This window comes from Diabrotica virgifera, chromosome 6 (genome assembly GCF_917563875.1).
Source record: "Diabrotica virgifera virgifera chromosome 6, PGI_DIABVI_V3a".
In the NCBI taxonomy this organism is placed as follows: domain Eukaryota; kingdom Metazoa; phylum Arthropoda; class Insecta; order Coleoptera; family Chrysomelidae; genus Diabrotica; species Diabrotica virgifera.
In genome coordinates, this window is record NC_065448.1 from 103,339,605 (window position 1) to 103,366,374 (window position 26,770).

At 33.1% G+C, this 26,770-nt stretch overlaps 1 protein-coding gene across 1 annotated transcript; it reads left to right on the forward strand.

Annotated features, from left to right (window-relative positions):
* The first annotated feature begins 24,509 nt into the window (after positions 1 to 24,509).
* LOC126886143 (uncharacterized) lies at positions 24,510 to 26,017 on the forward strand. Its single transcript, XM_050652991.1, has 2 exons — positions 24,510 to 24,755; positions 24,984 to 26,017. The coding sequence occupies exons 1-2, from the start codon at positions 24,534 to 24,536 to the stop codon at positions 25,554 to 25,556; spliced, it is 795 nt and encodes a 264-aa protein (XP_050508948.1). The 5' UTR covers positions 24,510 to 24,533; the 3' UTR covers positions 25,557 to 26,017.
* The last annotated feature ends 753 nt before the right edge of the window (positions 26,018 to 26,770 follow it).

Consider the following 26,770-nt stretch of genomic DNA (forward strand, 5'->3'; position numbering starts at 1 on the left):
TAGACTGCAACGACTACCATATCTAGCTGCAGGGGAGATCTCGGCAGATGCCGAACATCTGCCCATGTCTACAAGAAGTCTACAGCAGTACCATTCGACATCAAGAAGTTACCATCAAACCAGATACCAAAAGCCATAAGTATAATCCAGAATTGTTAGTTTTTGGCAAGAATTTGAATATATTTGTTAATACATTTAATAAGTCACATTTTTATTATATCTTTATGAACAATAAATATGATCAGTTAAAAATACTGTTTTGTTTGCTTCCATTCTAGATTTTCAGAGTTCATATTCTAAGATTAGAACAAGACGAACACACACCCTGAGAGACTAAGCTAAGCTAGGGTTAACGATAGCTATCTTGGTTAGTTGAAGTATCATTTTCGGATGGTATTTCAACTGAAAGAATTATACACCTGCAAAAATCAAGGGAATGTCACCGAAATTACTATTCCGCTGCCTCTCCAAAACGAAATTTTTAAACATCACGACGTGTTCTGAGGGACTAGAATCCTCAAATTGTTTTAGTGATAACAACTTTAGCATGGTTCTGATTAATATTCGTTCTATAAGACACAAAACTGATTAATTGTTTTTGTTCCTAGAAGAATTAGGGTTTCCCCCGGTAGTTGCGTTTACAGAGCACTGGCTTGAAGTCAACGAGCCTTTATTTGTAGATAAATACACCACAATTGCTAGGTATGATCGTCCAAGCTCAGCTTATGGGGGGACACTACTTCTGTCTACGAGTAATGATTTTTTTTTGGGTAACAAAATATAACTTTCTGTTAAGTGAAGCCTCCTTTGAGTTTTCCTTAGTTTACAATAAGAATCTTAATCTTTATATTATTTGCACTTATAGATCACCTGCCTCTTCCGTGGAACTATTTTTTCAGAACCTGCTAAATTTGTTAGATGACCTGCCTCATAAAAGTAGAAAAATTTTATGCGGGGACTTTAACATTGATTATGCTGCTGCTTGTGTTACACAAATATCCTTGGTCAGCATATTTGAATCGTATGGTCTAACAATGCACGTTGATTCTCCTACAAGGGTTACAAAAACTTCATCTACCATAATTGATTATACAGTCTCAGATTTCTCACCCCTTGATGTCCATCCTACAATTATTAATGCTGGACTCTCTGATCATGAAGCAGTTTCTACGAAGTTTAATATATCCAGCAAACCCATCTCGAAAACTCGATGTTTAGGCAGGATTTTTTCCACCCGGGACTTTCGTAAATTCCAAAATTTATGCTTAATCTCTGAGTGGCGTTTTCCTGCCATGGACGTGGATAATAATTTCAGTGAATTTTTAGATAAGCTTATCTGTATCTTCCATCCTATCTATGACTATTATAAACAACGTCGATGAGTCTCGTATCAACATTGTTTCGAGAAGGTAGTGTTTTAGTGCGATCAAGCGATTAGGCTAATTATTTTATAATTGATACCATTTTTAGTAGTTTCTTTGTTTATTTTGTAGAAATTCACAAATAGGGTAAGGTAACTTATTATTATTTAATATGAGCAACGATTCGGGCAGTCCAGAAGGACCGCCCGCTTTGGAATCTAAACAAACAACGGATATGGAAACAACAGTTGAAAGGACGTATGATTTGAGTAATAAATTTTCTGCTAGAGATGTAGGGCCTTATTGTGTTTTTTTGGAGAGTACAAATAAAAACATAGGCAAGCTTTTTCCGGTTAGAATAGGTTTTTATCTTCAGCAGGTAGATGAATTTAAAAGGGACATTCTTGATATAAAACCGGTCGGTTTAAAACGTGTCAAAGTTATTTTTAAAACCATTAATATTGCAAATTCGCTAATTAATCATAAAATTATTACTTCTAATGAACTAATTGCATATATTCCTAAATTTTTCAACCATAAAAAAGGCATAATTAGAGAGGTTGATAGCTTTTTTACGGAAGATTTTATTTTAAAGGCGATAGAATCTAATAGTCCAGTCACAGAGGTTAAACGTTTAACACGGAAAGTAGTTGATAATAATACAAATAAAATCGAATATGTAAAGAGACAGCTTGTTGTTTTAACTTTTGCAGGTAATAAAATCCCTGATTGTGTCAAAATTAACATGGTAAATTTTCCTGTCGAGCCGTATATACACCCAGTGGTTCAGTGTCTTCAGTGCTTGCGCTTTGGCCACGTTCAGTCGCAGTGCAGGGGTAAACCGCGTTGCAAACAATGTTCTAAAGATCATTCAAAAGATTTAAGTTGTGATACAGATGAGGTATTCTGTGTTCACTGTCAAAACAGTGGGCATCCTTCTATTTCTAGAGATTGTCCTGTGTATAAAAAGCAGTTTGAGATTAAAAAAATAATGGCCTTCGAAAATATATCTTTCAAAGAAGCTGAATTTATTTATCTTAATCCTTCGTACGCTAAAATAGCTACCAACAATAGATTCGCCATATTTAATAACTTAGAAAATTTCCCTGAACTTCCCACTTCTACAAACAATGAATCCAGTTATTTATTATCTAATCCTAAAATTAATCGAACCAGTTCATATGCACAAGTTTCCACACAGAGTAAGAAACGACGAAAATACAGTTCTCCTCCAGTTTCTCCAACTTTGACTCCTACCATTTTGCCGGTGCCAAAGCAAAGAATAGATCGTCCTCACACTTCAATTCTACCAAACCCTTACCGTGACGAATTTATGACATTCAAAGAGAAAATAATTAGCCAAATATCTACTTTAGTCATAGACACAATAAAAAATCCAAAATCGGTAAATGATAATAATATTATTAGTTTTATTAATTCAATATTTGATAAAGTGAGCAATAGTGAAGATGTAATATTAGAAAATAGCAATTATAATATAACCCAAAATGACAGAACAAATCAATAAAAACATAGTTCGAATCCTACAATGGAATTGTAGATCTCTTTTGTCGAATCAAGCGAGTATATTACATTTTTTAAATACGACGTACTGTGATATCTTAGTCTTATCAGAAATATGGCTAAAACCGGGTTTCGATTTCCGTCTAAAAGGCTATAACCCTATACAAAAATTGAGGAATGATGGTTATGGAGGTGTTGGCATTTACATCACTAAACAATTTAACTTTACAAAAATATCTATTAATTACAACTTTAATTCTCGTATAGAAGTATGCGCAGTTCATATTCCTAAATTAGAAGCAAATATTGTATCAATTTATAAACCGCCAGACATAAAAGTAAGCAAAGAGGATTGGTCTAATCTGTTTGAACAATTTGCTGTCTCTACCATTTTCTGTGGTCATTTCAATGCTCACCACAGCTCATGGGATCCAATTCTAGATGATAAGAATGGGAAAATTTTAGTAGAATCCATGGACAATTTTGATTTAGTAACTCTAAATGATGGTACGCCTACCCGAATGTCTCCTAACGGTCGTAAATCTGCAGTAGACTTACCAATCATATATCCTCATCTAGCTGATAAAATATCATGGGAAGTAACATTGGATACTCTGGGTTCAGATCATTTCCCAATTACTATTGAAATTCAGACAAATCATTCGTCAACTCTAATTAATCCCACGACTAAGTGGAATGATTTACGGGCAAATTGGCAACTCTTTCAGAATAATATAGAAGCAAATTTTGCTAAAGCCTCACTAAATAATTTTAAAAACAATACGGAAAAAATAGCATTCCTTTTTAATTCAATTGCATCGGCAGCTTCCGGTTCCATGCCAGAAAAAAAACCATTTACACCACGTACCAATCTGCCTTATTGGTGGGATGAGGAATGTAAAAATATGATATCGAAGCGCAATGAATATTTACAAAAATACAAAAAACTGTCCAATTTTGAAAATTACATAGCTTATCAAAATATAGCTGCTAAAACTATACAACTCTTTACACAAAAACGCAAGAATAGTTTCATTTCATACGTAAATCAACTGAATAAAAGTACACCAATTAAAAAAATATGGGATGTGGTCAGATCTATTAGCAATAAATCCTTTTCCAAAAAAACGCTTCCTCTGTCTGAAGACTTAATAAGTAAAATATTAGATAATTTAGCTCCGGCATCTGTTTCTAATTTTCTTTCGGAAAATAAAGATAAAAAACCTTTATATTATGAAAAGTCTGATTACATGTCAAAATCTTTTAATATTTCTGAGCTTGATTTAGCACTTACAACTTCTCGCAGTACGGCTCCCGGATTAGATGGTTTCACTTACAAAATTTTATGTAGTCTTCCACAGGTAGCAAAGCTATACTTACTAAATATATTTAATGATTGGTGGATGAAGCAAGACTATTCAGAACAAATTAAAGATATTATCATATGTCTCATTCCTAAACCACAAAAAGACTTAAGTTTACCCTCATCTTACCGTCCAATTTCTTTAATGTCATGCTTTACAAAAACGTTTGAACGATTGATCAGACTTAGGTTAGAACATTTTGTTGAAAGTAACGCTTTATTACCGAGTGCGCAATATGGATTTCAGAGGGGTCATGGAACTATAGACGCTGTAACAAATTTAATGACGGATATTCAAATTTGTTTTTCAAAAAATGAATACTTGCTCTGCTTATTTATTGATTTAAAAGGAGCATATGATGTGGTAGATTTGAATATTTTGTTGAAGAAAATGATTCAAATGGGTATTAATGCCAAAGTATCAACCAATATCTTGTATATGTTCAAGGATAGAAAAATATATGTTCGAGACCACAATAACATATTACATGGACCACGCGTTATATACAATGTTCTGTCTCAAGGATCTATTCTAAGTCCTTTACTTTTTAATATATATACAGCTGATTTGCATGTTCTGTTGGATGACAATATTAAAATAATACAGTACGCGCACGATATTTGTCTATATGTCACCCATAAGACGTATGATCTCTGTTTGCAAAAAAATGAACCATGCTGTGAGTTGTTTAAAGAGGTGGCTTTCCTATTCTGGTTTTAGTATATCGTCTGATAAATCTGTCCAACTGTGCTTTACTAGGCACAGATTACGGACACAAGATTTTATTACTATCGATGATTATACTATACCTTCAGTTACTAGTTATAAGTATTTAGGCATTGTTCTGGATAGTAAATTGCTATGGACCAATCATATTAGCTATATTAAGCAAAGATGTGAGAAAGGTCTAAATTTACTCAAAGTTATATGCAGAAAAAGTTGGGGAGCTCACCCTAATAGGTCTCTCATGTTCTATAGAGCTTACATAAGATCGATTGTGGATTATAGGTGTACACCATACGGATCAGCTTCTACCAGTAACTTAAACATTTTGGATCGCATCAGCTAAAGCACTTAAGTTATGCTTGGGCGCGATGTTGTCATCACCAAATCATGCAATTCTTGCTGAAGCACAAGAACCTCCTTTATATCTTCGTAGACAGTATTTAGCTGCAAAACATATGGTTAAATATAGGTCATGTAATATGTATTTGTCTAATAAACTTAACTTGGTTAATATTGAAAATCTCACCAATCGTTACTGGTCAAAAAAACGTTCCCCTCTTTTGGCTGATGCTTGTATTGATACCTACCCCTATGAAAAGTGGATTCATAACCACAGTAAATACCCACTTTACGAATGCAAATATGACACATTAATTGTTAAACCAAGGGTCATATTCCCTGAGTATTCAAATCTATCATCCTTAAATAATGTGATCTTGAAATCCATTTTGGGAGCACAGGATAATGAAGTTGCAGTATACACAGACGGATCAAAGACTAGGGACAGCTCGGGTTTTACCTTTTATGTACCATCCACTGGTCATACACAGCTGCATCGTGTGGCGGACTTTACTTCTATTTTGCAGCCGAGGCATTAGCAATTAAAAGAGCGCTGCAATGGTGCTTAGAAAATCAGGTTCAGAAAATTGCTATTTTGACAGATTCTCAGTCAGTACTATTGGCATTACTTTCTCACCCAACAAAACATTATAAGAACATTATAATATATGACATAAGGAAAATTATTCAATATCTGGGAAAGCTTGACAGAAAAGTTCGTTTCATTTGGGTGAAAGGACACGCTGGTATTATTGGCAATGAGCATCTAGATATAGCAGCTAAGGACGCGTGCCATTTAGAAAATATTATTTATGAAACAGACGCAAACGATCTTTTAGCGATTTTCAGAAATAAAATCAGAAGCGATTGGGAATCATTATATACAAGTATTAGTGAAAAATCGCAAAGTCACTATTATAGGATACATAGAGATTTGCCAAAGAACATTCCTCATCTCACCTTCCCTGTATCCAGACGATATTCTTCAATCATTACTAGGTTGAAATTACATCATGGTCGTTTCCCGGCACACTTACACAAAATAAATATAATAGATTCGCCTTTATGTTCTTGCAATAATATGTCGATAGGTGACTTAAACCATATATTTTTCGACTGCACTAAATATACACTTGAAACATTGGAACTAATGACGGAATTAAATAATATAAAATTTCCTCTTCCAGTAAATATTTCAGCACTCCTTGCTTCATTTGATAAAAGAGTCTATGACATATTAGTTCATTTGATCTTTCTTACATTACTTATAGTCTGTGGCAAATAGACTTTCTCTGATGCCAAACACACACACACACACACACACATCTGTATCTTCAATAAAGCATTTCCTTTAATTGCAATTAAGCCAAAACATCACAAACCCTGGACTACTAAAGGTATCCGAATATCTTCCAAGAATATGCGTTCTCTTCTCTATATCAAGAAATTTACTACCAACGTCTCTATCACTGAATATATCACCAAGTACAGGGCAACCTATCTTAAACTTATAAAATCAGCTAAAAAAGTCTACTACCAGAACCGTCTGGGAAGCTCCAAAAGTGTTGCAAAAGAAACTTGGTCCATAATAAACGATCTTGGAAATAAAACCCACACTGCTCAAATATTTCCCTTCCAGACCCTGAAAATCTAAATGAATAATTTGTTAATTTGAGTAAAAATATTACATCAACTATTTTGCCACAACAAGATCCAATTTCCTATCTCCCTAATTCAAGAAAGGTCTCGAAAAGCAAATCTTCCTATAGTACTGATGGTCTATCGATAAAAAATTTTTCTAACCTTCCAGAAAATGTGTTAGAAGTCCTCATCTCACTAATTAATGATTCTTTTGAGAAAGGTAAATTTCCAGAGTGCCTGAAAACAGCCATCATTATTCCTCTTCATAAGGGTGGTGAAATATATAATACCTGCAATTATAGACCTATTGCACTACTACCGGTACTATCCAAAATTATTGAGAGACTCGTAAAAGCCCGACTTATGTCCTTTCTAGTTGAAAACAACATTTTATCACAAAATCAGTTCGGCTTTTTAAATAATAAATGCACCACTGATGCCATGTTTTCTGTACTACATGAGGTTTATCAAGCACTGAACAATAATCTTCACACTGCCACCGTTTTTTGTGACTACGCCAAAGCTTTTGATTGTGTAAATTACAACATTGTGATAAAAAAACTAAATTTCTACGGAATTCGAGGCATTTCTTTAGATTGGTTCCAATCTTACTTGGATGATAGGAAACAACTGGTTAGAGCAAATGATACAGACTCTAGTCTCAAAAACATTGCATGTGGGGTACCTCAAGGTTCAGTATTGGGTCCTCTTCTTTTCCTTATCTTTATTAATGACATAACTAATTTAGAAATCGATGGAAAAATCTTTCTTTTTGCTGATGATACCAGTATCACTTGGAGCAACTCAAATATTGCAACTCTTCAGGCTACTATAACTTCTGATCTACTTACAATAAAAACCTGGTCTGACTCAAATTTACTCTCGTTTAACGTAGATAAAACAGTAGCATTGTCTTATTAAGGAGCTCTTCAACCCTTAACTCTTAATAACAGCCAGATCAGTACCGTTGATTCTGTAAAATTTCTTGGTATTTTTTTAGACAGCAACCTTAAATGGTCCCTCCATATCGATTTGTTACGGAAGAAACTCTCTTCAGCTTGCTATGCTATAAGATCTGTTTCGAATGAACTCAATTTAGCATCTTCCAAAATAACATATTTTTCTTTGTTCGAGTCACATCTTCGTTATGGTCTACCTTTTTGGGGTTCTGGTACAGCTGCCCAATTCGATGTTATTTTCAAATTACAAAAAAGAGCAATCAGATATCTGTTTGGCCTCAGAAGAACAACACATTGCAGAAGTTATTTCAAAGATCACGGAATTTTCACCCTTCCATCTTTGTAAATTTTAGAAACTGTTTGCTTAATTCGTAAACATCTACATGTCTCTCCACCAAGACCTAATCATGACTACTTCACGAGAAATTCTACGTTTGACATCTATTTGCCGACCCCGTCCTCGGAGTTAGTAAAGAAATCGATATTATATTCCGCAAAAAAAAATGTACAACCATCTCCCCCTAAAACTAAAATCTGCACCATCTTTCCACAAATTCCGTAAGCTGACAAAAGCGTACCTGTCTGAAAGACCATATTATTCAGTAGTAGATTTTTTAGTCAATAACTAAGAAATTACAGTACCCTTTGCACAAGTAGTATTTTTATTATTATTTTATCTATTCTTGGGTGTCATATGCAGCAGCTTAACTTTTTAACTTTTTAACTTTTAAACCTTTTTTATTAATTATTAGGTACACTATGCATTTGCAATTTATTTAAATTTTTGCAATTGATAATTTCTGTTTCAAATTCATTATTATTATTATTATTTTAATATATTGACAATTTATGTAATTTTAGTAAATTGGATTGTTACTGTTTTGTTTCTTGAATATTTATAAGCTTTGGCGATAAAATTGTAAAATTTTTCATGGCAATAAAGCATATTTCTATTCTATTCTATTCTGTTCTATTCTAATTAGCTGGGGTAGTCTATTGTCGTTTTCGTTTCAGCTTTTTAATTGTTAATCAAGCGGGCGCGACACTATTTTCAACCGTTGCATGTTATGTAATATGTATAAATATCTTCTTCTTGATGTGCCTATCCGTGACGAATGTTGGCGATCATCATGGCAATATTCACTTTATCTGCAGCAACGCGGAAAAGCTGCACAGATGTTGTGTTGAACCAGGTTCTGAGGTTCTTTAACCAGGATGTTCTTCTTCTTCCCGGACCTCGCTTTCCAAATATTTTTCTTTGCAGGATGGCTTGTAGGAGGGCGTATCTGGATTCATTTCGCATAATGTGTCCAAAGTGTTCCAACTTTCGAGATTTGATGGTGGTCAGTATCTCTCGGTTCTTCCCCATTCTTCTAAGGACCTCCTCATTTGTCACCCGATCAGTCCATGGGATTTTAAGAATTCTCCGATATAGCCACATCTCAAATGCTTCCCACTTTCGTTACATATCCTCGTTCATGGTCCATGATTTAACACCATAAAAAAGGACAGAGAAGACGTAACATCTCAACATTCTTACTTTTATACCAAGAGAAAGGTTGTGGCTCTTGAAAAACGCACCCATACGGTTGAGGATTGATCTAGCTTTTCCGATGCGCGCTCTTATCTCTTGGTTGTTGGTCCATTCGTCACATATTTTTATGGTGCCGAGGTAGTTGTAGTTGTAATGACTCACTCTTTCTACAGGGGTTTGGTTGATATAGAGTTGACCTTCTGTTATCTTTTTCTTGCTGACGATCATAAGCTTTGTTTTCCTTACGTTTATATTGAGTCCATATTGTATATTGTTGACTATAACACGTGATTTTATTCATGAGGACTTGTAGGTCTTCTAGGTTGTCCGCAAATAATATGGTGTCATCTGCATACCTGATAATATTTAGCCGGTACCCATTTAGTAGAATACCTTTTTCAGTTTCGTGTAAAGCTTCGATAAGTATTCTTTCAGAGTACAGATTAAAAATTAGGGTGGACAAAATGCAGCCCTGCCTCACTCCATGCATGATTTTCACATATTCGGTGTGTTCATCGTTAACTCTGAGGTTTGCAATCTGATTCCAGTAAAGGTTTCTAATTATTTTTACATCTTGGTTGTTATTTCCTGCTTCTTTTAGTATTTGCATCATCTTGGCGTGTTGTACTCGATTAAACGCCTTCTCGTACTTAACCAGACATGCGTAGACGTCACAATTGACGTCTCTGGATCTCTGGAATAAGACATATTAAAAACAAAGCCTCTCTCGTACTAACAGAATTTATGAACCCGAACTGGTTGGGCGAAATTTGACTTTAACATAGCTTGTAAATTCTCGTGTGGATTATCCTTAGGAACAATTTTAGATGACTCATCAGGCTTATCTTACGGTATTCTTCGCATTTTTCGGCTCCTGGTTTTTTTTGGAAGTTCAATAAACACAAACTTCAGCCATTCTGCTGGTATATCTCCAGAGTTGTATATGTTGCTGAATATCTTTGTGATTCTATTGATTCGTTGTCCATCAGTTTAAGTAGTTCTGCTTGTATATTATCGGGTCCTGCTGCTTTGCCATCCTTTAACTGTGTTATGGCAGACTAAACTTCCTGCTGTAACATTCTTGGTCCATCATTTACGTCTTCTTTTAACTCAAAGGTGTTATCTCTTTGGTCTTCAAATAGTTTTTCTAGATATTCCTGCCACTTTCTAATTTTACTCTGTTTGTCTAAGATGATGTTTCCATCAGAATCAGTTAGATTTCCTCTCGGTCTCCATCTTAGTCCACCTGTGAGTTCTTTAACTTTCCTATGTACATTGTGACTATCGTACTTTGACTGTAGAGTCTCAATTTCTTGGCATCTCTCCATTGCTTCTTTTTTTCGCTTTTCTAATTTCCGTTCATATTGATATATTGATTGTTTTATATGTGTCGGGGTCATTTTTGGCATTTCTTCTTTAGTCCAGTAGTTTCAGGATCTCATCTGTCATCCATGATTTCTTCTTGGGTAGATTATCTGCCTTTAAGTGTTTATCCTTTACATTTTGAACTATATCGGTCATCTGTTTGATCATCTGTTCTTCGTGTTCGATTCGTCTCTAACTGCAGTCACTTGCTCGTTTAACGTGGCTTGGACCCTCATTTTCGTGTCAGGGTCTTTTAGCATACGTAGGTCGTATGATTGTGATTTCTTTTTCTGCACTATTTTGAGTTTGACGCGAAATACTTCCACCAGTGGAACGTGGTCCGTCTATAAGTCTGCTCCAGGATAAGTGTTGACAGATGTAAATCTGTTTCGGAATCATTTGTTTACTAAAATATAATCTATTTGATTTCTAATAATTCTCCCGGGTTTGTGTTTAGGGGATTTTCATGTTTACACCTTTCGAGGTGATAATTGGAAAAATGTGTTGGTGACAACCAGTTCTGAGTCTTCTGCAAATTTTTCTAGAAGGTCTCCTCTGTCGTTTCTGACTTCAAGTCCATGTGCACCGATGCACTGCGTCTTATCTCCAGCTCCAATATTGGCATTAAAGTCTCCCATAATGATAAGAACTTCCTGTCGTGGAATTCTCTGGATAATTCTGTTGATGTCCTCATAAAACTCAATAGCTTCTTCCTCTTCTTTGTCTGCCGTGGGAGCATAAACTTGGATAATATTTATATTGACGGGGTTGGCTTGTACTTGTAGTGATATCACTTTCTCTGATATTGCCGTAAAGTTAGTAACGCATTTAGCAACTTTGGTGACACGATAAATCCGACTCCATATTCATGTTATCCATCACTTTTTTCCCGAGTAGTTTACCTTGTAATTTTCCACTTGTATTTACCCAGAATCTGGCCATCTCATTTCTGCTATTCCCATGATTCTAATATGCACTCTCTTCATCTCTTGTATTGCATTGTGGATTTTTTCTGCTTTATATAAGGTTTTGACATCCCATGTACAGATCTTGATATTCCTTCTACACTTCAATTTATTATCTTGTGGTGAACTTAAAACTGTCCTCCCCGGAGACCCGATCGGAGGACGTACTTCGGAATTTATTTTAGTGTTGAGCATTACCATGATTGATTGACTAGGGCGTATCGCTCTGCATCAATAATGGGGTGATTTCCCTACTTGTGCTTCCTTATCCTTATACCGTTGACCAAATATTTGGTTCATCCGCCTTCGGGGCCGATTTCACAACCTCAGGACAAAAGGGTGCCCTACCACTTACCAACTCATCCGCCCGAAGCCGTTGGTCAGTAAGAGGGGGATTGCTTATACCGGCAATCTTTCGGTGAAGAGTATGTAGTAGAAAGAAATATAGTGACCCGTTTGCCTTCGGAAACCTAATCGCCATTGGGGGTCGAAAGAAACAAGAGTTAGCCAAGAGAGGCTGATAGGAAAGATTAAAGACATTTCACTCAAGACAAGTTGAAAAAGAGCAAAATGTGAAGGCCCTTATGATCCGCCAGGTACGTTTCATAAGCGTATGAGGATTGATACACCTTGCTTTCCCGCTTATACTTCGGGGTCTTGACTACAGACTCGTATGGCACGTATGGCTCGTCCAGCATGCCATAGCATGGAGTATAGAGTGCACGCCGTTTTAACAATGTGAACACCCCAACTACATGGCCTGACATGTGTAAATACAGGGTGTAACAAAAATACAAGTAATAAATTTAACCACATATTCTGGAACTAAAAATAATTCGATTGAACCTAACTTACCTTAGTACAAATGTACACATAAAAAAAGTTGCAGCCCTTTGCAATTACAAAATGAAAATCGATTTTTTCCAATATATCGAAAACTATGAGAGATTTTTTATTGAAAATGGACATGTGGCATTTCAATGCCAGTAGTATCTTAAGAAAAAATTATAGTGAAATTTGGACACCCCATAAATTTTTATGGGGGTTTTGTTCTTTTAAACCCCCCCAAACTTTTGTGTGCGTTCCAATTTAATTATTACTGTAGTATCATTAGTTAAACCCAATGTTTTAAAAACTTTTTTCCATCTTATTACTTTTTCGAAAAATCAGTTTTTATCGAGATATTTTGAATATTTGTCAAATCCACCACATATTTGTATGGTTAAGTACGATTATGGAGACTTTGTAATAATATGAAAATTTATTTATGATTTGCATTTTTAGGTATATTTTGAACCATATTAAAAAAGAAGCCACATCTCGATAAAGTATGCCTTATCGAAAAAATACAAAGAGGAAAAATTTTTTAAAAATACTGTGTTTAACTAATGGTACCGCAGTAATAGTTTACTTGGAACGTACACAAATATTTGGGGGGTTTAAAGGAACAAAACCCCCAAATAAAATTTTTATGTAAATATATTAAAAAAGAAGCCCCAACTCGATAAAAACTGCCTTATCGAAAAAATAATAAGAGGCAAAAAAGTTTTAAAAATAGCTAATTTAACTAAAGGTACCACAATAATAATTTAATTGGAACGTACATAAAAGTTTGGGGGTGTAAGGAACAAAACCACCATAAAATTTTTATGGGGTGCACAAATTTCACTATAATTTATTTTTAAATTGTTTGTGTCATAAGAATGCTGCATGTCCCTTTTCATTAAAAAATATCTAATGGTTTTCGATATATAGGAAAAAATTTATTTTCATTTTGTAACTTCAAAGGGCTGTAACTTTTTTTTATGCATATTTGTACTAAAGTAAGTTAGGTTCAATCGAACTATTTTTGGTCAAAGAATATGTGATTTAATTTATGACCTGTATTTTTGTTACACCCTGTATATGTGCGGAAAATGATCTGATTCAATTTTTTTTTCACCATATTGCTTGAAAAGATCCCCATTTAACAAATTTGGATGTTGCCAGGATCAAAAAGCAGTAATTTTTTTTAACTTAAAATGTTTTCCGATTACATATACAAATATACATGCAACGGTTGAAAATAGTGTCGCGCCCGCTTGATTAGCAATTAAAAAATAATGGGGTATTCGATATTCTGTTTCAAAAACTCTTCGGAATTTAATCAATCGATTTTCATAAAAGATCTACGTACCTTGGTAACATTCGAATTTTCGTTTTTTCACATAGTTTTTAAGGGTTAAAAATGGCCGATTTTGCAATTTTTAAATTTCTAATCGCTTATATCTTGAAAACTATCACATTTAGAAAAAAGTCACTTAAAATCTTTTCCATTTGGTATCATCCAAAAACCTAAAAAAAATTGTCCGATGCAAAAAAAATAGTTTTAGGAAAAAAAAAACAAAACGTTTAAAAAAATTTTTGACTGCTTTTTGATTCTCTCAACATGCAAATTTGTTAAAAGGGGACTTTTTCAAGCAAGATGGTGAAAAAAAGTTGAATCAGAATAATTTTCGCACATGTACCTATTTACGCATATTACAAAACCAAAGGGGTTTTCGATATTTTATTGCAAAAAACTCTTCGGGATTTCATCAATCGATGTTTACAAAATATTTATCTACCTTGGCAACATTGAAATTTTCAGTTTTTCACATTGTTTTTGTGGGTTAAATATGGCCGATTTCGCAATTTTTAAATTTTTATTCGCTTATATTACGTCAAAAACTATCAATTTTAGAGAAAAGTCACTAATGACCTATTTTGTTTGGAATGATCCAAAAAAACCTAAAAAAAACTTTGTCCGATGCAAAAAAATAATTTTAGGAAAAAAACAAAAAAGTTTACAAAATTTTTCACCCACTTTTAGACCTGGCAACACGCAAATTTGTTAAAAGGGGTCCTTTCTGATTAATATTGTGCAAAAAATCCGAATCAGAATATTTTTTCTAGCGGATACGCAGTGGCTTCCTGGACTAGTAATTAAATATCCTTAACTTTCGCGTTTTCATGGTAATGACATGTGAGCAATAAATTACAACAAACATTTTGACAGTTTTGTGGTTTGAGAGAAGTTTGAATTTTTAAATGTCAAAGTTTTAAAAATTGTAGAATAGAAATGTATTCCAGTGACGAAGAGTTGCATGTTTTTTATTTGCTTATCGTAGATAAAATATTGTATGAAACTGTGCGTGAAGTACTTTTTGCGCACTTACGCGATGTATAGCACTCGGGCCGCTTGTGCTCTAAACGTCGTGTGCGTGAGCAAAAAGCATACTTCACGAACTGTTTCATAAATAACTATTAGCGATACGTCACGTAAAATAATATCTGCAGCGTTATGGCAATAGTTGATATGTCCGTCAATCAATCTAGCCTAATTTTTCAGTAGATTGTTTTGAAAGCTTGAATCTTGTTTTACCAACCAAAAAACGAAAAGTAATCAACATAAGAAATCAAGTACCATATCAAGTTCTACCCTATCTAATAAGTACCACATAAAATATATAAACAAAAATGGACACCGTAAAGAACCAAATGAGAAAAACAGCACAAATACTATACAAATACAGCAAGTCAGAGCAGCGATTCATGAAGCATGAATAAGAAAGCATAAAGCAGAAAATGACTGCATTACAAAACTTGAAATCAGTAGATGAGTTAACAGGATGGAAAAAGGTAGGAAGACACAGAAACAAACAATTTGTTATTGGAACAAGCAAGAAAAATGAAAAATTAACAACATTAGTTCCTAAGTCAGTATCCTTACATGTAACCAGATTATCACCAGACACCAAATTAGATGATGTGGAATCGATGACAAAACAACATTTTCCAAAAGCAAAATGTGAAAATCATAAATCAAAACATCCAGAGACTTATGCATCGTTTAAGGTAACTATTAACCAGTCAAATTTCAGAAAGGCTTGGCAAAGAGATATATGGCCCAACGGATCATTAGTATCTAAGTTTTTTTCCAGCAAAAGGATGCCACCACCGATGAATGCAACAGTGGGTCTTGCAAATTGAGAAATCAAGAAAACTCAGGTTATAACAAAGCAGTACAAAACACTATACAATGTAAGAATGAGGTGAGTATTTTAATGCTCAATGTTTATCTAAAAAGATTGAAATGTTTGAGGTGTTTCTCAGGGAACAAAATTTTGATATTTTTTGTGTGTTTGAACACTGGAAAACTGACATTAACTTAAGAACCATTAATTTTGATAGCTATATATGTAAATGCAGCTTCCTTTTCTAGAACCGACAAATTTCACGGTGGTGTTGTAATTTTTACTAAAAAACATGTAAATTTTCGTGTAATAGCTCTAGAAGATTTTAACATAGAGCAGTCAAGCTAGTTTTGTGCGGTCGAGATTTGTAAGCTGCAACTTATTATTGTGACAGTTTATAGGTCCGGTAAGGGTGATGTAAAAGTATTTCTTAAAAATATTGAAAATATGCTATCCACAATATTCGCTCCAGAAAAAATATAGTGATATTAGGGGATTTTAACATTGTTTTTGGACTTTTCACCAAAAGTCTTTTGGACTTTTCATAAAAATTGATGATTACACGGAAGTTACTGCTACTTCTGCCTCGTTCTTGGATAACATAAATACAAACTTTGACGACTCGTCGATTGTTAACGGTATACTTGAAGTAGGCATCTCAGATTATCGTGGTCAGTTTATATCAATTTTTAAAACTATGGAAATATTTTATCTCCACAAGCATCGCTCAGGAGGGTTTTTACAGAGAACTCAATATTAAAAATTAAAAAATGTTCAAATCTTATTGATTGGTCTATTTTTAATTCAATTAACTCGGTTCAAGACATAGACTACTGTTCCAATTTTCTTATCACTAAATATCAACATTTAGTATGTGATTATTGTCCCTTAAAAAAGTATATTTATTTCCAAAGACAAAAATTCTCCAGTTGTTTGGTATAATCATGATCTGAGATTAATGAAAATCTCGCTAACTGCTGCTAAGTTTAGAGCAGATATAAGTAAATAGTTGTGATTTTAAAGTTGTCACCCAACTCAAAAAAATATACAAAAATCAATTAGAGAATGAAAAGAAAGCAGCATATGATAAATTTATAACTTCGTCTGATAATAGGTCAAAATACAGACCTTCGCATATACAGACTTTCGTAAAGAATTTGATACGGTTGACCATGACGTGTTATTATCAAAATTAAATAAGTTTCGTTTATCAAAGAATTTTATTAATAAAAAAATATTTGCAAAAGAGATCTTTTATAGTTAAACACAATGGGAATACGTAAGGTAAATTTGAAGCTAATTCGGGAGTGCACAAGGTTCTAATCTGGGACCTCTTTTATTTGTACTTTTTATTAATGACTTACTATCAGTATTGAAACATTCAGAATGTCTTCTATTGCTAACGATTTAAAACTCTACAAACGCATACAAACTGTTAGAGACTCTGTATTATTACAAAAAGATCTAAATAATTTACTTGAATGGTGCTATTGCAACAAGTTATACTTTAATGTGAAGAAATGCTGTATATTTACCGTAACACGTTTAAAAGATCCTATTATATTTAAATATAAAATTAAGGAAGAAACTTTACTGCGTTGTACAGAGGTAAAAGGTTTAGGCATCACCTACAATAATTTATTATCTTTCGCTGGCCACATAAATAATATAACGAAGTCTGCAAACCGATTACTAGGGTTTATAATTATTAGACAAATCTCTAATTTTAGAAATATAGCAACTTTTAAAAGTTTATACTATACTTTAGTAAGGGCAAAATTAGAATTTGAAGCTCATATTTGGTTTGGTGAGTATCAAACTATATTAGATACACTGGAAAAAATTCAAAATAATTTTTTAAGATATATTTATGTTAAAAAATATCACATACGACCAGATTATACCGAAGTTAGAACCACTCGCCTTAGAAATGAGTTTAAAATATTATCATTAGAAGACAGACGGAAACATACAGCTTTATTATTTTTACATAAAATAATTAACAACAGAATTAATTCACCTGAAATTCTAGCTTTGATTAGGTTCAATGTACCATTAAGATTAACTCGCAATATGGTAATGTTTAATATTCCACTATTATCTTCTACCACCAGGGCTCCTCTGGTGACCATGTTTCGACTAGCTAATAACATCAATACTCTAACTGATTTAGATTGGTCAGTCTCACAAAATGTATTTCGGGGAATAGTGTTACGACAAATTATTAATTTATCGGCATAGGATTAGTAAGTGTTGTCTTATGGATAATATATAAGAATGGTTTGTATTATCTGATATGTTAGACCTACTATTTATTTTGTTTTTTTTTGTTATTTTTATTTTTTATGTTTTTGTATATTTATTTTAGAAAAACTTATTGTATTTTATCCTTGTAATTAGACCTTACAGGTCTGTTAGGATAATAAATAAATAAATAAATATATAATTAAAAAAAAAGCTTGCTGGAAAATAATCAAGTTCGAAAGGAATAAATATGTTCATGATCCACCTCCCATTTAACTATCTCCTGATGCTTTCAATGATTTTTTCGTTAATATTGCAATTTATATAATTAAGGTGATACAGTAGCGATCAACAGGTAGCCAAAACACGTTCCAAGATTGCATCTGTAATTGTGAACATTTTTTAGAGATATTTGGCACACGTATTCGTAATATAATAAAGAATGGCGGTACAGAGCCCAATTTGAAAAATATATTAATATGTGGAAATTACTCTGCAATTAAATACGATATTGAAAAAACGAACCTGTACCGCTATTAAGAAGAGCAAAAAAATACACTTTCTTCAAATAAATTTTTTTATCCGATGCCTAGATTTTGTGTCATTCTGGAACTACTAATGAAATAAAAAATTTTAGTAGTTCCAAAATGACACAAAATCTTGGCATCGGATAAAAAAGTTTATTTGAAGAAAGTGTATTTTTTTGTTCTTCTTAATGGCGGTACAGGCTCGTTTTTTAAATATTGTATTTAATTACAGAGTAATTTCCACATATTAATATATTTTTCAAATTGGGCTCTGTACCGCCATTCTTTATTATATTACGAATACGTCTGCCAAATATCCCGAAAAAATATTCAAAATTACAGCCGCAATCTTAGAACGCGTTTTCGCTACCTGTTGATCGCTACTGTTTCCTCTTAAGTCTCTGCCATTTGTGTGCAACAAAGATTTGTTAAATTTTAGAAATTTCCCGAATCCCGGTGATTCTTTTTATCTTTATCCGGTTTTGCCAGAAGAGGTATCTGACACAATTAATTGTTTAAAAAATTCTAAATGTTTAGACATTAGTGAATTAAATATCAAAATAATAAAATAGACTAGTGACTTCATTATAGTTCCAATTACAAACCTTGTAAATTCTATTTTTAATTCAGGTGTTTTTCCTGACTGCTTTAAACATAGCAAAGTAGTTCCTTTATTTATAAAAGGTGACAAAAATATTGTAGATAACTATCGTCCAATTTCAATTGTGTCTATTTTTAGACAATTCATTGAAAAATTAATTAAAAAGCGTTTTTATCATAAGTTTGAGTCAAAAAACTTTTTTAGTGGTACTCAATACGGATTTCGACAAAAACGTTCCACGGCAAATGCTGTTATGAATGTGGTCACTTACATAGTGTCGAATCTTGAAGATGGTATACAAACCGGTATTACTCTCTGCGACCTTTCTAAGGCATTTGACTGTGTCTCACACGATATACTTTTGGAGAAGTTGGGTTACTATGGGGTCAGGAGAATCGCCCTGAAGCTTATAACATCGTATTTGTCAAACCGTTCTCAAGCTATAAGTATACATAATTATATTTATAATTTTAAACCTTTTAATTATGGCGTTCCCCAAGGCTCTGTCTTGGTACCACTATTATTTATAATATATACTAACGATCTAAGTAACTATATGCATCCTGTGGAAACAGTTTCCTTCGCAGATGATACTACTTTTATTTATCCAGCCAAGGAAAGTAGGACAGGATCATACATCTCAAATTTTGTCGAAAATAAGGCACAAAATTGGTTTTTAGAGAATAAACTTCAGCATAATAAGGGCAAATCCCAAAATTTATGTTTTAAAGGTATGACAGGTACCTCAAACTTGGATAACGTAAAGTTGCTTGGGATAACAGTGGATAGTAACTTGACTTGGAGGCCTGATATAATTAACTAAGAAATAAATTAAGTCCTACTTTGTTTCTCTTAAGACAATTAACCTGCGAGTAGTCACGCCGTTAGATAGAATCTCACATTTTATCCTTTTTCGCGATAACTTGATGAAACATTTTGCAATTTTGAAAAAATTTCGTAAGTGCCTCGAGGAAGGGTGTATTAAAATATGTAAGAATGTTTTTTTATTTTTTTTTTTTATTTTTTTTCTTCTTCTTCTTCTTCTGCTTTTTGTGGGATTTATGGCTACGGGGAGAGCCAATTGGCTTTACTTGTTAGAAATAATATTTCTAACATAACAAGTAAAAAAAGTACTACGTAAAAATACTCGTATAAAGTAAAAATTTGTTGTAAATCCGTATTTAAATTCCTATTTTGAGATATAATCTAACACGCGACTATTCAAGTTACAGAAGTGAGCGCGACTACTCCCGGGTTAAGGAAAGTTACTACACATTAAAAACAACTTATTATGCATTAATTTATTCACATATTAGCTATGCTACTATTCTTCGGAGTGATTCATCTGACTCCTTGGTGATTTTTCGTCTGCAAAAGAGAGCAATACGAATTATATCAAATCTGGCGTGAGCTATTTGGAGCATTGTCGCCCCTTGTTTTTTAAACTTAGTATATCTATTACCTTTACCGTGCCTATATATTTTTAGTGTTGTTGTTGAAATACACAGGAGATCTGTCTGTCTTGTGAAACAACATGATATTCATAATTACAACACCAGACAGGCAGATAATATCAGATTAATCGTTATCGTCTAACGGGTTCTGTATGAGCTTTCGTAACGTTCGGTTGTGTGACAGTTCAGCGTGGAAGTGATACGAGATTCAAAAAAACGCAGGCGGCAAAAACAAGATAGGAACTACATAATAGAGGTAACTAACAAATTTCCTATCTGTTGAATTCCTAAATTTCCTGTACTTTCTTGAAATAACATAAATTATACATTGTCTGGTTAGGTAAAAAAGAGACAGCTTTGCATTACACGGTTAATTATGGGGGACAGCACGGGGGGGTCTAACCCCCCCGGTGATGAGGAGATGTTAGATAATATAGAAAACACTGAAAATAATATTAGTTTAAATAATACAACATTACTTGATAGCAATGATAATTCAAATACTATTAATAACAATGAAATAAAAAAAGAAAAAAACATTTCTTTTATCAGTACACAGATACCGGTCCGTTTGAGGTATATATGGAATTAAAAGGCGATAACGTTGGTAATTATAGTTTTTTGAAATTAGCAAAATACATAGATGACAAAAAAATCGAGAATGTACTTAAACTTAGCAAAAAAGGAAAAAACCGAATTAGCGTTGCTTTCAAGAAATGGGAGGATGCTAATAAATTTGTTTTAAATGACGTGCTCAGAAATGATGGATATGAATTGTTTATTCCGGCAAATAACGTAACATGTAGGGTAGTCGTTAATAATGTAGATACTAGTATATTGGATGCAGATCTAACCAAATTTTCGGGATTGGCTTCGGTCAACATTAAAGTACTAGAGATAAGATGATTTAAACGGAAGTCTAAATATGACACGGCGAAATATATTGATACAGAAACAGTCGCATTTACCTTTTTGGGAAAAATAATCCCGAAGGAAGTGAATATATATGGGATCCCTTTTAGGGTAAAACCATACATGATACCAGTGGTTCAATGTTATCGGTGTTTTCTTTTTGGACACACAAAAAATCTTTGTAGAGGGGGAGAAAAATGTAAAAACTGCGCGGACAAAATACATGAAGGGGAATGTTCGTTGAAATGTTTTCATTGTAATAGCAGCTTTCATATAAGTTCTCATGAGGAGTGTCCAGAGTATGTGAGACAGCGGAATATTAAAGCTGTCATGTCTCTGGACAATCTTTCATACTACGCGGCATGCGAGAAATTTCCTTATGTTTCTACTAGAAAATCGCAAGAGAATAATATATTCAGAATGAGCCAGGAGGAATTCCCAACATTATATAAAACTCAAACAAATAATTTAGAGACAATTCCCATTAATATGCGATGGATAGAAAATGTAAAGAGTAACCTTGAACACCTGTTTAGTAGAAAAATCGAGAATAACTCAAACAAAAATAAAAGAAAGGCTAATGAAACAAGTAAGACATACAATAAAGAAGTACACAATTAATATTTATTATCTCCAAATGGGAGAAGCGAAGAGAGAGCTCGTGCAGTAAACAATGAGACTCCTGGATGTTCCCGTACAGAGCAACTAGAGAGGGACACAGAAAAAACACTGAATGCGATATTAAAAAAACTAGATTGAAAACATAAGGAACATATAATCAATTACTTGAACCAGCTATTTATACATGAAAGCTCATCGAACCAAAAGTTGCTAGATTTAGATGGATATCAAGAATCCACTTATTATCCAATGGAACATAAAAAGTTTAAGCAGTAACTATAACAGTCTAAAATATTTCATAAGCGAACATAGACCCAAATTAATTCTATTAAATGAAACTTGGCTAAAAAATGATCATCATTTCTATCTAAGAGGATATGAAATACATAGGTTGGATCGAGGGGATGGTTATGGTGGCCTAGCTACTGTGGTTCATAATAGTCTGGATCACAAAATAGTATATAGGTATAATAATGATGTTAGTAAAATTCAAATTTTAGCAACAAAAATAATATATTGGGACATTACAGTTATTAACATTTATATCCATCCTAGGGCAAAAATAAATTTAAATAGTTGGGTTGAACGCATAAATAAAATCAGGGAAAATAAAATTTTAATGGGGGATATGAATGCACATAATGCACTTTGGGGAAGTCAAGTGTCTGCTAATGTTAATGGAAGAACAATTGCTGAATCCTTAGAGGATTTGGATCTAGTTTGCTGCAATGATGGGAGACCCTACCTGGACAGAATGTCTCAGCGGTAGACCTAACACTAATATCCTCGGAAATTGCAAATATATGCCAATGGGATGTGTTAGAGGATTCTGGAGGCAGTGATCATTTTCCAACTTCTTGCAAAATCGCAATTGTAAATGAAAATATAGTAACACAAAAAAGTCATAAAAGAAATACAAATAATGTCAATTGGGAGAATTATGCTTCAAAAATAGAAGACTTGATGAAGAATGGGTGTGAAGACTATAATTCATTTACACAAATTATGGAAATGGTGAGTGATGAGGAAACACCTCTCTTGAAAAGAGAAAAATCTATAAGAAAAAAGAAAAGCCCCCCCTGGTGGGATAAGGAATGTTCTAATTTAATAAAAACAAGAAAAGAAAAAATTAAAAAATATAAGGAAGAAGCAAGCAATGAAAATTATATTGAAATCAAAAAAATATTTGCATACAGTAAAAAAATATTTAAAACAAAAAAAAAAGGAATAGCTTCAAAATCTTTTGCAATTGACAAGAGACACTCCTCTATCTGAAATATGGCGAACAGTTAAGTTATTCTCCACATATCAAAATGCAGTAATCCCTGCTAAACTTCCCAACAAACACATAGCTCAGAACATATTAAACAATTTGGCAACTGACATAACAGATCCTGAGTTCACGGTTACCCTAACTAACGAGGATGTGGAGGACATTTCAAGGCAAGAAATAATAAGTGTCATAAATAAAAAGGATAAGGCTACTGGCTTAGATCTTGTAACATATAGCATGATAAACCGACTTCCCCCGGTGGCGCTAGATGCATTGTCAAAAATATTTAATCAAATAGTTAAAAGAAACACAGGTTTTCCACAAGAATGGAAAAACACCCTTGTCATTCCCTTTTTAAAACCCAGTAGAGACCCTCTATGTGAGGATAATTATAGAAACATAGCTCTAGAGTCATGTGTAGGCAAAATTTTGCAAAATATAATTAAATTAAGAATAGAACAAATAACGGAAAAAAAATCTATATTAAGCCCTAAGCAGTTAGGTTTCAGAAGAAACAAAGGGTGCAACGATAATTTAGCTTTAACAATTAATTATATTAGAACTGGATTTAGTAAAAATTTAAATACAATTGGAATTTTTTTGGATATCAGTAGGGCATATGATACAGTCAATATATATTTGCTATATAAATATTTATTAAAGTATGACATCCCAATAACTTATGCAAACTTGATCTTGCAATTTTTGCTCAACAGAAATATCTACGTTAAAGACAAATCAAATAATATATTAGGCCCAATGCAAGCATCCACTGGATTGCCTCAAGGGTCTCCACTCAGTCCAATATTATTCAATCTCTATACTAAATCCCTACATGATTTAATAAACCATGAGATGGAGTGTTTTCAATATGCAGATGATCTTGTAATTTTGGTGCAAGGATCTGATATATACAAGTTAATTAATTCCTTAAATACCCATATAATAAATTTACAGGAGTGGTTTGAGAAACACAACTTTAAAATTTCAGCACACAAATCAAAAGCAATAATATTTAGAAAAAGAAGTCAGGCTTATAACTTCCCACATTTGATATATCAAAATATGGAAATTCCATGGAAAAATGAAATAAAGTATCTGGGATTTCATTTACAGTGCAATTTGAATATGACAATTCAAATTAACGACATGATAACTAAAGCAAACAAAGGAATAAATGTCATGAGAGCAATTTGTGGTACAAAATGGGGAGCTGACCCGAACATCCTTTTGAGTTTATACAAAGGAATAGTTAGATCTCATTTAGATTACGCAGCCAATCTTTTAAACCCCTGCAGTAAAAGTTTGATGATGAGGTTGGAACAAGTACAGAATGTTGCCTTGAGAATCGTAACGGGTTGTCTACGTTCTACACGTCTACACCCATCTTAATATTGCAAGCAGAATGTTCAGTAACAACGTTACAAGTTAGAAGGGAGATACTAGCACATAAATATATACTCAAACAAATGCCTGAAAAAAACAATATCATAGTAAAGAGTCTAAATAAGCTAAACGAAGCAATAAATGCAAACAATAGATTCTGGAAGAATAAGGTCATACCAGATTATTCACTAGCATATACAAATATACTCAAAAAAAACAAAAAACATAATTAGATATAAAATCAATCCTATATATGAGGTAGAAAGAAAAACTCTTCTATATCCCATTACAATTAAAAGTCTAGAATTTGAAAAATATGAAATTGAATCGAACGAAAGGTTCATAGCTAAATATGGTGGAATGTATAATAATCATACCCACGTATATACAGAAGGATCAATAGACCCACAAACAAATCAATCGGGATTTGGAATTTACATCCCAAGCATCAATTATAAATATTCGTCACGACTCCATAACTACACACAAATCTGCACAACTGAAATAATAGCGGTATACAAAGCCATCTCGGTATGCATTGAAAAGGAAATCATGAAAGCAGTGATCTTTTTAGATTCAAAAAGTGCCTTATCCAAAATATCTAGTCACAAATGGGACCAAATGGATTACGTAACTATAATGACCAAAAAACTATTGGTAGATGCAAATAATATGGGATTTTCAATAGGATTAGAATGGGTACCGGGACATCAGGGGATTAAAGGCAACGAGGTGGCAGATAGCTTGGCCAATATTGGGAGATAATTAAGAGTACAATATGATGTAAAAAACATCAGCTCAGATATCTTTTGTGTTACAAAAAAGAACATCTTGACTCAATTTTACAATAACTGGTATTCCCAAATTAAAGGTAAATATCCGGACTATTATGGACTGCAGAATAGTTTCCCTATAAAACCTTGGTATAACCAATGTGGATATTTGGGTAGGAACAATAATACTAACTTTAATCGTTTACGAAGTGGACATTGCAAAACTCCTTGTTATCTCCACAAAATAGGCAAAACGGAAACACCGATATGCGAATGCGGTACTATGGGAACATTGGTACACATCATCTTTGAGTGCCCCATAAATAAACATAAAGATATGGATTTGTATCTAGAACTAATAAAAGCTGGAATAGACAGTCCAATATCTTTACAGAGCATTTTATATAAACCCTCGAATAAAGTTATTAAGATAATCAATAAATTTATCAAATTTTTTCAAGTAGATCTATAGAATTTTTGAAATATAATAATAATAACAATAAATAAATACTTCAGAAAATACAGGGAATAACATGGCAAAAATTATATTTGTATCCTTAAAATCCTTAATCCTAACCGAAGGTAGCCAGCCCTAAACCTATGTGAAAATGTTTGGAAGCTACCCCCAAACGAGAAAAGTCTTAAGTTAACCTTAAATGTATGTAACACTTTTCCCCCTCTATCTACAGGAAAACAAGAAGAAGGACAAAGACCACACAGGACCAAAGATAAAAAATAGATCTGAAGTTGACAGGACACCTGGTTGTGCATTGCCTTGAGCAAGACGCGCATAACCAATAACATGTACTGGGTAAATGATTAAAAAAATCGAAACCCAAAAAAAGGAAGAAGAAGTTATCGTCTAACTAAGTCCAAAAGAAATTCTTTAGATTACAAGCTTTAGAACGTGTTGCCAGGTTAAATAAAAAATTTAAGTCTAAATGCTTTAAAAAAAACCGTGAAAAGAATACTGAATAAGAATTATTTTTATTCAGTGGAGGAATACCTTGAATATTTCAAGTTTCATTGAAGTTCATGGAAAGTATTCAGCTATCTAATGTCTTTTATTACTGATCTGTGATACAGTACTTACATAATTTTATACTATTTAAAATTGAAATTTTTGTGACATACTTGTGTGTGAAATTATTATTTGTATATTTTACGTATTTTTTGTGTATTGTAGGTATATTCTAATATTTTATG

Bases quoted from the DNA above. Each gene is read 5' to 3' on its own strand.
- LOC126886143 (XM_050652991.1), top strand. From the start codon at position 24,534: ATGACAATTCAAATTAACGACATGATAACTAAAGCAAACAAAGGAATA. The intron at 24,756-24,983 runs GTAACGGGTTGT...ATTATTCACTAG, and splicing joins AGAATGTTGCCTTGAGAATC to CATATACAAATATACTCAAA.